General features: G+C 29.8%; 1 protein-coding gene across 1 annotated transcript; it reads left to right on the forward strand.

Annotated features, from left to right (window-relative positions):
• The first annotated feature begins 3691 nt into the window (after nt 1-3691).
• On the forward strand, nt 3692-4549 carry LOC114753084 (uncharacterized). The gene has a single exon (XM_028941750.1). It carries the CDS (start codon nt 3721-3723, stop codon nt 4303-4305), a length of 585 nt encoding a protein of 194 aa, XP_028797583.1. The 5' UTR covers nt 3692-3720; the 3' UTR covers nt 4306-4549.
• The last annotated feature ends 13346 nt before the right edge of the window (nt 4550-17895 follow it).

Below are 17895 nucleotides of genomic sequence, written 5' to 3' on the forward strand. Positions count from 1 at the left end.
TTCGCAGTAATCTTAAGTGTAACATATGTATATGTAATGGATGCTTCCTCTCTTATTGCTCCATCTAATTTTATTTTGCTGACTAGAACCATAGGCTTATCTATGATTTGGCCTATGCATTGTACCGACCAAAGTTACTCTAATACTCAGGATGCACTTGGCTAAGAGTACAAGGCCCAATCTTAGACTATAGCTCTTGTTCTTAAAGAAAACAACCAGGAGGTGTCATAGTCCCATATTTGCTCTCAACAAACCTAGCCTCATATGTATTAAGGAATGGAGCCCTTAAAAAAGCTAACCACTATGTGCATAGTGGAAGCAAACTATGTGGTTATAGCATCTCATATAAATCAGTATCATAAACTCTCCAGCCAACTACTAATGCACGTCATGCATATGCAACAATTCTACTACATACAAGCATGCTTAAAAGAGATAAACTACATATGATTTCATCATTCACATACTTATATCTACACACATATAGAGCATGCTTAACAGAATTAAATAACAATGAGAAATAATACATCCATATCAATTTCTTTCACACTTTTATAGTCTCAATAACTTGTGTACTTGTATCACATGTAACTAAACAATATTTTATATGTTTATCACTATATATTCAATAATAACAAACATGTTTGCGTACGTATAGAAAAATTCTGGGTTATATGATTTCCTTTAACTCTTTAGTAGTTAAACAACTTATCTTGAGCAATAAGGCTTTTGGTAAGGGTCTAAAGGTTACACATTTGCAAAGGAATTAATTTAAAACTTAAAACTGCTAGATAATAATCCAAAGAATTATCCTAAAGCTATCCTAATATTTTCAAGTTACTCTAGAAGATCCAAAAAATGTTATATTATCACAATGCAAATTTTATAAATCTTAGTCTTTATTTAAATTCATGATATTTTATATATGTATATTTATTGGGAAGTTCACCTTTCATATAAAAATGGAAGCATTTATAATAAATTATTATATGTTTCCTTCTTTTTTTTCAATTCATAAATAAAGCAATCTTTTATTCATTTATATACTATTTAAAATTAGAATAAATATATAATCAAACACCTCTACAATTATTATAACTTATTTTTTATATAGAATTAATTATATAAGGTATAACTTGTTCTTACTACCTGAATCATGTCATGTGTTTGTGTGTGTGTGTGTATCATTCAAGATATCAATTTATGAGCTTTACAAATAAATAAAGGAGCACATCCACAAAGCCTAATACAAAACTTGTGGCATAAATCATTAATTAGGGCTTGAAGAAAAATAAAGGTGACTGCTTTACATGATGTGATAAAAGGAGTTTGCTCTAGGAAAATATTTGAAAGGCCATGTTTTCTTTTGACATGATGGAGAGAGAATGGTCACTTGAGTGTGTGTGTGTATTGACTTTCAGTTGCAATGACACATAAAAAGATAAATTGTGTAACTAAACTTTTAAAATGTGAAAGTTAGTATACCTGGATCAAGGAAACTTTATCATGTGATTTATGAGAGAGCAAGGGACAACTGACGAGAAGCGAAGGTTTGTAGTTGTGAGATTAATTATGCATCATGGAATGAAAGAAATAAAAAAGGAATAATATTTTAGGTGCAAAGAAACATGGCTGGCAATCAATATTGATTGAGGAAGAAAAAGTATTAGCCATCAGTGCAATTGATGGACAAAAAAGGAACAAAGAAACAAAAGTGAGATGTGGAGGTGGCATGTATGAGAGGAGGTAAGAAGGAGGGAAAGAAAAATAGGATCTAGATTTAAGTGTTTCACTATTAGATTATTAAAATATGATTTTGTCTTAGTCATATATTTTGTTTGTTTCGTAAATTAAACTAAAATCTAAATGCTTTGATTTTAAAAGTTATCCAAACTAAAATTTAAAATATGATTAGATAATTACTAAGTGGCTTCATAATGATCTATCCTCATCTTTGATGATCTTAAATATTTCTAATTATCTTTTATCTGCAATAACTACTTAATTCATTCCTAATAAATATAACAAAGCTGGGGTAGTAATAATGTCATATATAACACATATGAAGAGTTTTTTTTAAAAAACATTTTATTTTATATTTATTTATATTTATATATATAATACACTAAACATATAATTTTTCTCATGAATTTCAATATATCCTTTTTGTCATCTATACTGTAGTTAAATCTAAGTCATAAAAAGTTGAGATGTTGCAAGGGTTTACTTAAGCTGCTGATGCCTCTCGTGGTTTTCTCTTTTGTCATCTCACTTGCTAAAAAGGATTTCTGGATCGAACCGTCATATGGACTCTCACCCTTTCCTCTCTAAATTTGTGCCTCTCTTTTAACTCATCAGGAGTCAAATTCTTCAAAAAGGAAGAAATGATGGGATATGGAATCATGGTTAATTAGAATTTTCATATATTTAGGATATTTATCATTATTAAGGAATATTTGGTTTAATTTTAATTTAATTATTATCTTTTAATTATTATTTGCATTCAAGTTTAAGATTCTAAAGCTTTTTATCATTAATTTCTAAGTTGATCTCAAGGCTTATAAATAGTACCTCAAGTTATTTGTTTTGTACACCTTATGATTTAAATAAACATATTATTATATAAGTTTCTCCTTCTTTGAGTTTTCTTTTTCTTTTATTCGCTTGATTTCTCCCTCATTTCTTCTTGTCCTTCCTCTTCTAGTCTCTTTTTTCCCTTTCTCTATCTCTCCTTTCCCTCTTTCCCTTCCTCATCCTACATCACAAGTCTTAAACATACTACAAACAACTTACATTTAGTACCATAACCTCCTTCTATAAGTAATTTATGTTTAGGACAGGAGTGATAATGTTTATTCCTTCAGGCTATTTGCATGCTTTTGTTTTTTTTTCCCCCTATAATTGCATGCCTTTGTGATGTGATGAAGTGAGGAGGTTATGCTCATTGGACTTTTCAAAAAAAAATTTAGTAGGTCCTGGTGGGCTTTAGGCGCGGACAACTGTCCTTCCCTTCAAGAGGATAGCTAAATCACTATTCACCAGTACTCATTAACTATATTCTTAAAAACTTGTAACACCCGATTCATTTAAAAATGGGTCGGGTATAAGATTATGAGATCTCAATATATACAATTAATGATATTTAAATAACATCTTGATTGAGATTTAAATATATTGAATTAAATGGAAAACATTATAAATAAATGCAATTTCAAATAGAGGCTCAAATAAAGAAATTAATAATTGATTTTGAATTTAAATAGTATCTTAATTAGGATTTGAATATATTAAATTAAATGAAAATATCATAATTAAAATAATATGCCAATTGGAGGCATAAATGAAAAAAAATAAATGAATAATTTCAAATTTTCATCTACTCCCTATAAATTTAGTATCTCTAATTCAAATTCCATTAAAAAGAATAAACAATATACTTTTATTAAAAGAAAATATTCAATTATCTTAAATAATATAATTTATTAAAATTTTAAATATAATCAAATATGCTAATATGTGTATGGGTAGAAATTTTTAGTTCCCGGTCAAAAAAGCAATTTTTAGTTCTATTCTATGGGGGGCGTTTAGCCCTTTCTGCCTACGGACGGGAACATGCTGTCACTAAGAATCTGCCACGTGCCTTAATCATGGCCAACCACCGACATCAATTGCTCTCATGACTCCTCGCACCCCAGCTTGTTTAGTTCATACGGATAAGGCATGGCGTCCACTCCGCTACTCTCACCCTCCTCCGCCGCCGTAACGCACCAATCTCTTCCATCTTCTTCCAATTCTCTCTTCCCTGTTTTCTCTTCCAAGCCCATCGCGAAATCCCTCCGGCCATTCACGAGGCTCCACGTGTCCTCTCCGACCAACAAGTCCGCCGCAGCCGCTCCATCAGCCCCTAAAAAACCCGCCGGGGAAACCGTCTTCTTTGACGGCGGCGCCCACTATGGGGACCTCCTAGCCAACCTCCTTCTCGGTTTCACTCTCCTATGGTTGCCCTTAACCCTCGCCGCGGTTTCCAGGGCGTTCTACCTCAGATACCGGTTCACCAACCTCCGGGTCACAGTGATTTCGGGTCTTACGGGTCAGGACCGAAGCGATTTCTCGTACAAGGTGATTAAGGACGTTCAGGTGGTGCCCAGATTCATCGGCGAGTGGGGCGACGTAGTGATTACTCTCAAGGATGGGACTAAGGTTGACCTGAGAAGCGTCCCTAAGTTCAGAGAAATCGCCAAGTATTGCCTCGCCATGGCAGAGAAGCCTGTCGTTTTGAAGGAATCTGGGCCTAAAGGGTTCTAGAATTTTCCCAAAAGGTATGTATTCTGTGAATGTAAGATTTCCAATTTTATTATAGACAATAAGCTTTTTTTTTTTTTTTTTTTTGCGGCTGGTAATGTTATAAGCTATGCATAGTTCTCTTGGATATTCATTTCATACTTACAATGTGGCTTAAATTAATTTGCTTCTTGTATCTTATTCGTCATGTATCCATCCAAACTGATGAACGCATATCTTAGGAATCTAAAGATTGTGATTCCCAGAAGTGTTTTCTTAACTATCAAACAAGAACGTCTTCCGTTTAACGTTGGAGGAATATGATCAAATCAATGTGATATTGCATTATACTACCTCCTGAAAGACTCAGTTGATACGCATGTATTTCAAAGAAATAACCTAAATACTGCCTCCTCTTCCTCTTCTTCTTACTCTACTCATAGTTTGACTAATTTAAATAAATTAAGAGAATTTATTAAGAGAGTTATTTATAATAAATAAGTATTATATTTGTTAAAATACCTTGTTAGTTACGTGTATAAATATAAGATACAAAGTGAATTGAAATTTTACTCTTTTTATTTATTTATTTTTTTTTGCCATTATCAAATTAACTGTTATACTAAAGACCGGAGTTAGTATATTATAATTAAGTAATATGTTTAGCTTTTTTAAGTTTTTTTAAATTTGTCTACTGAGTCTAATATTAAAAATTATAGGTAGTATATACGGCTATGAATTAGTGATAAAGCTGAGGAGGTGTTCGACACATTCAATGTTCTAAATTTTTATGCGGATCAGTGGATCCTACATATTAACTTGGCAAATCTAAGTCATAAATTTGGAAAGTTACAGCTACCTTTTTTTACCTTGAAAGCATCAAATGCTGCATTTTAAAATGCTAAGTCTTTGTTATAACGCACCATCACAATTATACCGCATCTTTCAAGCTAATTTAGACTGTAGCAGATTAGCTTTAACAAGCCTATGCTGTGTGATGCCAAAACATGTGGGTGTGTGTGTGTGTGTTTTTTGTTTAGTTATTATATATGGTGTGTTTTGAAAGTACTCTAAAATGCTTGGTTCAGGCTTAGTTTAATTTCTTAGATTTATGTTTTAGATTTGACAAGTTAATATGCGGATTTAAGTTACTTTTTGCTTTTAAATGTAGGAACTAGTTGAGAGTTTTCGATCTAAATTCATTTTGTTTTTTAAATTTATAATTTTTTCTAAATTATTCTTGTTAATTATGTATATTAAAGTTGTTTTCATTAACAGAGTAACTTCTAATGTAATTTGTAAATAAATGACTAAAAAGGTATTCTAGAAAAACAAAATTGTATCTTTTACAAATAACTAACTTTTTTTTACCAGTATAATTAATCCATTATATTCTTAATATCTGATCAATTGGATAATTATGTCCATTTTGATTTCTTTTGCCTAAAATGATGGAAGGAAGTTCACGTGAACAATTATTCTGAGGAAGGGAGCTTAGCCTTCTAATATTGAATTTTTATGGGTCTCATGGTTCTCAGCGGACTCTAGAGTATCAAGATTCTCACATCGATGATAAAACTCCTTATAAGGCAGTCAGGCAGCACGTGTCATATTATATGGTACATAAGTTTCTCAAGTATATTATTATTAATATTTGAGTTAAGGGGTAAATGCGTGCCGAAGTTTTTACACAGGAATACTGGGTATCTGGAAAATTTTTGGGTTTAAATTTGCTCCAAAAATTTAAAATCATAGTGTCCCTTATCGATAAAAATATTAACGGTCAACATTACTGTCTTAATGATCAATGTTAATTTTTAATGGTGCAAGGTAATATTAGTATGATTTTAAATTTTCAGAAAAAATTTACATCGAAAAAACTTTCAATTATGCAACACTCTTGAGTGGAAGTTTTTGAAGCAAATTTGCACTTTAACCTTTGATATGTTTTCATATTTGATTAAAGTGTGTTTGGAAAAATGTCGGAACAAGTCGAAGTCAACAGGGTATTACTTCAACCAAAACATGGTTTTGGCTTATTCCTATTTATTCCCCCAAATAAATTGTCAATATGGGCATACGCTGGAAGAACTAAGGGGTAAACTAAAGAGGTGTATTGATCAAATTCTAAAATAATCCCTTGCAAGTTGAGAATCTGGAATGATTTGAAGCATTTATTTCGTGCTCATATTCTTTGTTGAAAATAAATCATTTTATATTACAATCATGGAGTTAGAGAGAAGATCACACAAGAATACAGAGTATGATAGGGGATGGGATTTATATCTAAGATTACCACTGGTTCTTAATATAACATTGAATTACTAATTATATTTTATATTAAAAATAAGAAGTAGTAATTGTTTACTTGTTCTTTTGCCCATGTCCTTTTTGGAAAACACCACAAATAGTAAATTTTTTGGGGTAGTGATGAGGCGTCAAATTACATTCTCTACATGTGAAAAGACGACCATACGAAACTTCTATAAGTTTAGAACCTTGTATAAATAATTTCCTTAATCTTTAAAATTTGATTATAAATCTCCTAAACTTACAAGTTTATGCAAGTAACCTAAATTATTAATTTTATATCCTTTTTTTTTTTTGAGCGCATAAGAATTCCTCAAAGTGAGTTATATGTCGAGAGACACTCAAGCTTTAAGCACTTTTAAACAAATAACAAGCAATAAGTTGTTGTATGATAATAAAGTTTCAAAGGTTATGGGAGTTATTTACATGTCATATAAAGTTTATAGAGGTTTTATATATAAAATTTAGTCTACTTAAAATGTAAGAAAAACTATATTGCAATTTGCAATTATTAATACTTTCTCTTTATTTTTAATTTAGCTCCTTTTTTTCTTTCAATTAAATATTTCAATTTTGTTCTGTTAGCATCATTAGATTTTGTACAATGGCTAATAGCTCTAACAGAGCAAAACTATAGAATTAACGGTACTACCGTAGTAAAATTAATATATTTAATTAAGAGAAAAGACACGCCGATGGGTTGGGAAAAAGCACAAGGACTTGCAAAATGACTAGACTGTGGGTAAAAAAGATGCATTCACAGGAAATCTATAATGGTTGAGTGAGCTGAGAACTTAATTCTAAACAAGTTGAGTTCGGCCAAAAAAAAAAAAGAGTAAAGTTGAGAGTTTGAATTCACTCCAACTAGCTCTAACCATATTATTTGAATGTGATTTAATAATATCTAATATTATGTAATTATTTAAAAAAAATTAAAAGAAAATGCAATCAAAAGGGGAAAATGATATTGTGAATAATGAGAATGTGGGCTAGATCTGGATTCATATCAAAGTCTCGCGTCAGGGAATAGTCTCTTATAACATAGCAAATCAATATTTAAATTTTGTTAAGAAATGTATCTATACTTAATGTCTGACAGTATTTCGAATAGAATTATTTTTAATAAAAAAAATGCCTATACATAGCAACAAGATAATAATCATAATTCATGATTAAAAACAGAGTTGAATTCTAATGAGCCCAAGTTTACAAATCGGGCTTGGGTTGGGCGTTGTTTGGGCTTGAAATCCCTCCTCAATAAAAACTCCAAATAATAAAAGAAAATCCTACAAAACATGGTTCTCTTCCATGCGTCGTTCTGTTTATTGTTTTGCAATGTTTTGTCCTTTTCCTTCTTTCGTAAATTTCAAGCATTATCACATGAATCAAGTTTGTGTCTTCTGACATTATTTGAAATTTTAAAAACACGCTTTGATGAGTGTCGGTGCTACATACTTCTCCCGATTATTTCTTGGAATAATTCTCAAGATATTTAATTTCAAATGACTTCATCCTTTCAGTATGGCCATGCCTGGTTCTTGTTTATCCTTCCTTTGACATAAATAAATGCTCAATCCTAGTTACATTTATGGATGAGGGAAAGGACGGGAAAAAAAGAAAAAGAAATTTTAATGAGTTCAATTTAAAAATATAAATTTAATAAAAAAATGTAAGATAAAATAGTAATGAAAGTTAATTAAAAACTTTTAACTCTTTCTTTTTAATTTTTAAAAACGGGCTCATTAAAATTTTTTCTCTTTTCGCTTCTATTTTCCTCACACAAAACGGACCTTTAGCTTATCCGTATATAATCTGGCTAAGATATCTTCTTTTCATAATAAAAATCATTACTCCATTCTTTTAAAACAAATAAACAGGAAAAAAAAAAGCAAGTAAAGTATGAGGGTCTATTAGATTCATGACAACTCTCATAATCAAAGAGTACGTATAATACTATTCCCGATCCTAATTATAAGATCTTGTTTTTAGTCTATAAACGAGATCTTATCCGGTCCTAATTATAAGATCTCTATAAACGAGATTTATAAATAGGACCGAAGGTAGTATAATCGTACTTACAAATTCTTATATATGTTTGCATCAAATTATAATCATGTTCTAATTTATACGTATTAACTAAACTAATTATTCTATCTAATTCTTTTTATAAGCTCCAATTAACTATCTTGCATTAGCTAAGAAAGTTAAGTAAAATCAATTATTTCTTGTAAAAGAATGTCAAAATTATCCTTAACAAATATTATTAGCCAGAGAAGTTTGGTTAGTTTATTAAGAAGTTATATAATTAATTAGTGAAACTCGGTAAAAAAAAATTAATACTCCAAACTAAACATGTTCTATTCCTTCGATTCTAAATATAAGACCCATTTTGTAATGTAAATTATACTATAAAAAGAGTTGTATATTTAGAATCAGAAAAGTATTACGAAACACGTAGAAAATTCTCATAATAAGTATAGGAAGGATAGCAACTTTTAGGAGCAAGTATGCTTTATGTTTTTCTAATAACATTTCATCAGAAATTATTTTGGCTATAGGGCCCCATTTAGAAGGGAATCATTTTGCTTGGGCAGACATGGTCATAAGGAAGAATAAAACACTGAAAAAGATTATCAGAAAACCACATTCCAATCAACAGAATTCAATCAACAGAATTCAAGTCTATTCACTGTACATTGAGTGGTAAGACCTCCGTACTGGGCTGAGTTCTGACAAATTTTTTACCAAAAGGGTCCTGTAAAAGAAAGCAATAATCATATTTTCTTGCCTCTCTTGCTTCTGCATTTTTTTCTCTTTGTTTGAAACTTCATGTAGTGTAGCTAAAAGAGGCATGCATATAATTGTACTCAATAAATTAGGTGGGGTTCTGGAATCCTCTAGCCATGTGTGTGTGTGTGTAGAGGAAGGAAATAGTCTTATAATTAGCTATAAATTTTTGGGAGAAATGGTCATTTAAAATGAGTAGTTATCAAGTCAAATTTATATCCTTTTCCCTCTACTAGTAACATTGGGTTTCAAATTTGTGTCTGATGTTCTATGCTTAAAGCTCTGCTTGCATCAGAAAATTTCAAAATTAAACAATTTGTACCGTTGTTGTTGGATTATATTTAGATTGTTACTCATAACTCTCAAGAATCCAAACAAAATCACTATTAATTTCTAATTATTAAAGTCCTCATTTTCTTAGTTGCAAGTAAAAAATCAAATTAATTAGGTAAAAGTCCATCTATAATCCTCAAATAGTGGTACTATCTCAGCTGATCCAAAATGTAAAATCTAAATGGAAGTTTAATTTGGTCATAAATATAAAGCCCAAGTCACCTTATTTTTCAGATTTATTTATTTTTTTTCCAAAGTAATCTTTATGGTAATTGCATATATTAAAGGATTTTTATTCTTATTTTAATAAGACAACACTCATTTATTACAAATAAATAATTTAATTAATTTTTTAATATTCACAAATTAATTATTTAGTTCTTATATTAAGAACCGAGGATATTATTATATAAGATTTTGGTTCGGTTCTTTAAGTTTATAAAGTATCTTTTCAATCATCTAACTTTAATATTGTTAGTCTCAAATGCTAATCATTATTAATTTTAAAATTAAACTTAATATGTCATCATTTAGAAATATTTAGTTAATATTTAAAATTATAACAACGACATTTTTGTTAATGAAACTTTATGGTATTAGGTTTTAGAGGATTGAAAAAACGTTTTGTAAAATTAAGAGATCAAAATTAAACTTGTGTAAAATTAATTGTACCATATTTTCCCTATTTTTTTCACTTTGTCAATTAATAACTATATCTTTCCTTTTTTATTTTTTCATATCTCTTAGCGAGCTCTCACACATTTGAAACTCAAAAACATGATGGTTAGATCAGTTAGGTTCCAAATTATTGTTTCATAATAAAAAATTCCCACCTAAAGAAAGCAAATAGGATGGTTGAAATTCCATACTTGTTGCTTCTAGGTCCCTTATCTCCAAAGCAATGATGAATACTTAGTGAGTGCTTAGAGAGAATATTTAATAGCCAAGAGGCTACTGTGGTAAGTATATGTGAATAAAATCTCCTTCAAAATTTGTGCATTAAAAAATTAAACCCTAACAAGTCCCACACTTTGGCTTTCTTCTTCCTCTGGTACACACACTTGTTGGGCAGTACAAAAGAAAAGGAATAAATGAAATGGACCAACCTCAAGTCACCAAAAGAGAACTGAAACTGGGGTTTGCTGCTTCATTGGAACTTTTGACCATCTTCTTCCATCAGTCTCTGATCTGATTCTGTTTCATATTTTTTCCTGCTTTATTAGCAGAACTTTTAGTTATTAGGCCGGTTCCATCTTCTAGGTTTAACAAAAACTAATAAACTAGACCATGCCATGGATAATGAATCATACTTCAAAAATCGTGTTACACAATTTTATATACCTATTTTATACCTGACTTGGTCTTCAATGCCACTCCGTGAGCTGTTATATATATATATATGAGCAGCGTCTTTATTGAAAGCTGGTAAAGAAAGACATAGATTATTCATTAGTTTAGATTATAGCAGCAATGTTCCATTCTCAGAAAACCTCACTTCCTATTTGCCACTTGGCAGGTTCTTTACACACACACACAGAGGGTCCTTCTTAACTCCTTCTCTTCTTTTCAAGTTTATGTCCAAATCTATGACCGAAATGGAACATTGTAGTCTAAGTAGATGAGAGATAGTAGATGAGAAAATAGACTTCTCCTTGAGAATAAAGTAATACAATTTACTTAAGATTCCTCTATTTATAGTGCCTACTTAGTGGCCATTTAGATCAGGATCTTGATCACTCTATAGGATAAAATTAGTTAATGACCAGAACTCATGAACCTGTATATGGATAGTTAAAAAAGTTGAGTCTTGCAATATATGTATATATGTATATGTATATAATCTGAACGTGAGGTTTCAATTTATATGTACTCATCAGACACATTGGATGCTTACTACATTATAAATTGTGTAAGTTTCTTGAAAGGGATTGTGCTTTGCTTTCTTAGCTTATTGGATTCCATATGTTTATTATGAGAGTGCCTTTGGGAAATCCAATGAGATTCATAATTTAACAAGTCTTAATAATCCTCATTTTTGAATTCAAATAGGTAGGCGTCGCCATCATCGCTGGAGCGTTATTGGAATTTGGAAAGATATTGTTGAACAAATAAGTTTGTTTGAATATATAGAAAAACATAAAGTAGATGGAATGAGTGAAATAAGAATGGTCATTTTAGTTTGATGAGGAATTTATGGGTGTGATTGGTATATCAGAAAATTATTTGACCACCACCCATCACAATGAGTGGTAGAAAACCAGTTGTATCATTATTGCAATGCAGTTTTTCTGCAGAAAAGCAAGCTATGGCGTTTTAATTAACTTCTCATCAGAAAGCGTGATAATTAGTATGCTTAATCAATAGAAATTGTTGGGTTTACATTTATTATTTACTATTTAGCTTCGATCTCAAGACATGCATGACCTTGACTGTTTTCAGAGGATATTATTACAGAAATTTTTATTTTAATTATCTTTTGTAGTTTATATATAAATATATATATCTGAATTGTTTACTGTAGTTTAAATGTTTTAAAATAGTTTTGCTTAACACTAATTGGTTAAAATATAACCCACGATCAATTAATATTTTTCATGAACTCGATCTAAGACAAGTCATGTAGTCTATTTTGATCAATAATGCCTCAGTTGCACTTAGTCTGTTTTGAGCAGATATTTGTACAATTAAGGAGGACATTATACATCTTTTACACGTGTGTGTGTTGAAAACACAGTTCCATATCACACTAATTAAAGTGAAGAAAGAATATGATATAATTTAAAATGATTCAATAAATGATAATTTTACAATACTTAGGCAAACAGTATTAGCCAGTATTTATGGGTAATAAATAGTGCAACCCACTTCAAACTTATTTGTAAAGCACAGATATATTTTTATTTTTATCTTGTAAAGACGATCATACAATTAAACATGCATAGAGACCAAACTATTGATATGAATTCTAAAACTACCTCTGATTCTTAATATAAAAGCTCTTTTAACTTTTATTTTAGTCTTAAATATAAGATTTCAATTTATTTTATTTCTTATATTTATCTATTTTTTTAAGATAGTCCTTGTAATAATAATAGTTTTAGGCAATACACTTGATTAATAAAAATATTTTAAAAATCACAATGCCTATATATTACAAATAACTAAAATAGTTTTCTTAATCTATTTAAATTAGTTAACTAACTCTTCTATTAAGAATTGAAAGTAGTATTAAGGTTCAATGTTAATTCGGAAAGTTTTCACATAGGAATTGTCAACATCTGGAAGTTTTCACATTGTAACAAAAACATAATTTGAAGTTTAATTACAAGCTAATTAGTGAATACAAGAAGCTATGGTGATTATGGCATTCGAATGCATGTAAGAAATATCAAAAGGGGCACAGAAAAAAGAAGGAAAGAATAGGAATACAAGGCATAGGATTCCCCAAAAACAAAAAATTAAACCTTTTTACTTTAAGAAGAGAGAGCGTGCTGTGTTTTGTGGAAAAGGAAAGAGGGAGAGAAAGTGAAGTGTGAAAATTTTCAGAGTCCCAATTAAAAAGGTGGCTCTAATCTCAAAAGGATATAGGAATCCCATAATAAAGCTTTAAAAAAGACAAGCTATATATATACACTTAGCATGAGCTCCAAATTCTGTAATTCAACACGTGGGACCTTTTTGCCTCCCTCTTATAGTTTTCATTTTTTTCATTTCTTTAAAATTAAAAATCGAGGGTTTTATTAGGAAACATATTTTTTAATATATATGATCAAATAAAGGCTAGCTCTTCATAGACATGTAAGTGAACTCTAAATTTAGTTTTTCATTAATGTTATTTTTTTAATTTCTTTAAGCCCCTCACTGTTATATATATTTATATATATTTCAATCCTATCTTCATTAATTCACAAATAATAGTTGGTTTAAAAAATGGCTGAGCTGGATGTGTATGTTACCTATTTTATTATGAAACTTTCTAGTGCCATATTTATAGTTTCCAATTTATTAAGGTTTACGTTAAACGTGAATTCGCATCTGCATTATGGATGATGAAAATGGACTGAAAGACTATAGCATTAGAATAATTATTTTGATGAACAAAGAAGAGAAAGAATTGAAAAGCCCAAAACAAAGGCTTCTTTTTACACACACACGCAATAGGGGGGGGGTGTGTAATGTTTTAGCATAATTTCCGAAATTAGTTGAAGGATGTAAAAAGTGTATAGATCTTTACTATGTACTTTTTTTGTGAAGCAATTATCATCATAAAATAAAGTTCATTTGTACTCTTAGTTTTTTTTGACTTGTCATTTGTCATAAATTCAAACTTTACACGTAATAGGGTTTAAAACACGCTGTTTTTTCTAGTCTTCTTTTAATTTGGACCATCTTGTCGATCTCTCTTTTTTTTTCCTCTCTTCTTTTTTTTTTTTGGATAAATCCAACTTCATTTAGCAAAAGGGGGTATTATGAGAAGGAGCGTCTAACAAAACACTTAATTTTATCTCGTCCTTTTAGAAAGAGAAAAATTTTTGGAAAAAAAGGGTAAACAACCAAAAATAATAATTGTGCTTGCGGTGAATGCATAGATATATATATTGAACCTCAAAAGACAAAGCACAAACAACAAGACAATAATATATAACACGTACTTAGCCAAAAATTAAACACAGTTTGTAAAGGCAGTTCACCAAATAAAGTTGTCTCCCCAATCATATTACTTTATTTATGATTTATATGACGATTATATATATTATATGAATTTGTCTCCAACTTGTTGTGGTATATCTACATATTCATAATTAGAATGTTTATAGAGGTGATCTCCTATCCTTATATAGGATATAGTTTCTTAATAAAAGTATTTAGTTTCTTGAAGTGTTAATTTTTTTTAAATGTCTTCTTTTATATATTTATATATTTCCCAACTAATCAAACAATCTCCAAACTAAACTTTAAAAATTTAAAAGCATTAATTACTTTTAATTGAATTGCTTAATCTATGTAAGGATATCACTACTTAAAAAAAACAACATATTACAATGAAATTAGTGATAGAGAATTATTTTGTTACTAAATTTACAAACGAAATTTTTTTATTAAATTAGCAACGGATTAATTACAAAATTTTATTTCGTTACTAAATTTATCACTAATCCATTATTAACTCTGGTCAATAAATTTTTAGTGACAAAATTTTTTCGTCATTAATTAGTAGTAAGTTTATGTGATGAGAATAAGACGGAGTACCACCAAAAAGATATGGGTTTGACTTTTGACACTAATAAAGGGCCTTAAGTATATTTATAAGCACTATTTGAGTTGTTAAATTTGCTATGGCCTTCAGTAAACATTTCGATCCAAACTCGCTTTGTTGTTCCATAAAAATGTCTTTAGAATCAATTTGTTTAAGATCTTATTAATTCTTCTTAGCTAAAACGCGCTTAATTTGAAGTGTTATCTTTATTAGCAAGATATTGTTTCTATCTTACTCCCTTTTGCTGTATCTTTAATTTATCTTTTCCTACTTTTTTCCCAATAATGTTTTCTGTTTTAGTTTTGTTATTAGAAGGTGATTGAATAAAATTAAAGAAATGATTACTTGATCCATTCGGGAGAGGAATATAATTCCCATCAACATCTATTACTTTTTTTTTAACTTGTTAAAGGGAAAATAAATAAGATATGGGGATATGTATTTGGACATTAATGAAAACAAAGCCTAACCAAGAGTAAGTTTTAATTATTTATGAGCTTCTTTAAATGATCAAAGGTCAGAAGTTCAAAGGTAATTCACTCTTGCAATTTCAGCATTCGTACTATTTTAGATTTATAAGCAAATATCTATATATTTCTTTCTGCTTGCAATATAAGTTATTTTAACTCGTTAGAACTAAGAAATGAGTTTATATCTATCTCAAATTGAATTTTCTTTTCAACTTCACTCGTATTAAATGAGATTATGAAGGAAAGAGAAAAATACAAGGAGTGTACACGTATTGCATGGACAAAATTAACATATTGGCATCGATTACTTTCTAAGTAATTTATATTGTGTATAAATTTTTCTTGTAAAAGTGACTTATATTATTATGAAGTGGAGGGAGTTTGGATGAACACGCACACACGATGTTATAACTTCAATATCACATATTTGATGTTTTGTGATCATAATAATAAATGTAATTGCATTAATTACGAGTCGCAACTAAGCAAAATGTGTTATCCTAACACTATTCTGGTCAAGGATAAATATGTTAATGATGCTTGCAAAATCATTTGTGCTTTAAATGCTATTTGACAAAAGCGAAATATGATCCTCGCCAGGGGAACCGGGGGAAGAAGGTATCTTTGATTCGGACTATCAAAGATATACGAGGCATATACTCTCTCTCTCACACACACACACACACAAACACACTCTCACTTAGCGTTTTCTCCTCATTCTGTTATTAATAATTATCAGTCTCCTATGCAACCTGTGTTGAACTATAACTTCCCAAGTAAAGAAGGATCGGATATCATTCTTAATTTATAAATTCAAGAAACAGAGGGTCACTCATTGTCATGGAATCATTTGTTTTAATGGATCATAATCGCAAGAATTTTTATGGAGAAGCAGAAATTGTAATGGTCAGATTTTTCTCTGGCTATGCTTGAGCCTCTCTTCTTTGGATTAAAAGTTATAGAGTATTTGTAAATCAGGAGCTGCAATCATTAACTGTGAGTTGCATGTAAAATGCTTTATCAGGATTCCACCTGAGCCTCCTCCCTCTAATCCAGTTTGGATGGATATTTTTTTCTTTTTATCTTGTGTCAGGTGTTATAATTCTAAAATAGTTTCTCTTCCTCTATTTTTAAAATTTTCTCATGAAACTTTAGGTCTTTATCGCTTAGGACATTGTAGTCCTTTTCATCTTAATATCATTTTTCTTTTTACCCCAAAAAAAAAAAAAGAATGTTAGGCCAATGGGCGTTGGATCTAGCAAAATGGACTAATTTCTTATAATATAGTGAATCAAAATTACAAATGACCAAAAAAGGTTAAATTTAGTAGAAAGTGCTAATTTCTCATAATGTGACGAACTAAATTTGAATCCTCATTAGAAAAGGTGTCCATATTTAGTATCTGAAATACCTCAAACAGAATTGTTTCTAATATGAGGATCCATGTGCTTAATAAAAAAAAATTGTTCAAATAAATCCTCGATGAGAGAGAGGTATTCACACTTAATATTTGAACATACCTCATATAAGATTGCCTCTAAAGAGAGTATAATTGTGAACAATGAAAAGATAAAAAGAATATTAGACAACTTAAGTGACATAGGCTGGTTGAATATTCACATTATAATGAATGATTATGATTTTTCTTTTTGTTAAGAATAGAGCTTGGAGTGGATGGTTGAATAGAAAAAGCAAAAGCCCCACGTTTTCTCTCTGTGGTTCCTTTGTACGTAGTATTAATTTTCTCTAATTATGTTTAAGTTTCACTGATTTAGGTAGGGCAAAAGGTGGGGCCCCATGACGCGCCGTAATTGATTAGGTAGCAGAGCGCCTTAATATAATGACAGATTTTTTTCCTTTTCGTTTTTTTGCTTTTTCTCATAGACATAATGACGAGCTATTAATTAACTTATAATTAAAATAAAAATTAAAAATTTGTATTAAAAAAAATTAAAAATGACCCACCTCTATCTAATCCAATCTAACATCAATATCAATCTCTTTGGGAACTTGGGCCTTCTCTTTCATTAATCTTCTTTACATTCATAATTTTGTTTTAGAAATGTTGAGATCATGATCAGTAATTAATTAATTAATTAATCAATCTCCCTCTTATATTTGAAGCATGATTTTACAGATCATACTTATAGGATTAAATTATTAATTAAATAATCACATATTGATTGAATATCTGCCTCACTAATTATGCTTTCAAAATTTGAACTTTGGACAAATTTGTTTTTGGAGGAAAAAAATTAATTAATTTCATATGACACACATAGGCTTGTTGTTTATATATCAACGATTAAACGCATATCAATGGAAAATAAGTTTGAAAAATAATTACCCCTCCGGTCCTTATATAGGACCCAATTATTGAGTTGGTTTTGGTCCTAAATATAAGACTCATTTCTTATATTTATCAGTTTTATTTAAATTACTCCTATGGATACTTCA

Source organism: Neltuma alba, unplaced genomic scaffold, assembly GCF_004799145.2.
Source record: "Neltuma alba isolate B1F8T4 unplaced genomic scaffold, ASM479914v2 tig00007685_pilon, whole genome shotgun sequence".
Classification (NCBI taxonomy): Eukaryota; Viridiplantae; Streptophyta; class Magnoliopsida; order Fabales; family Fabaceae; genus Neltuma; species Neltuma alba.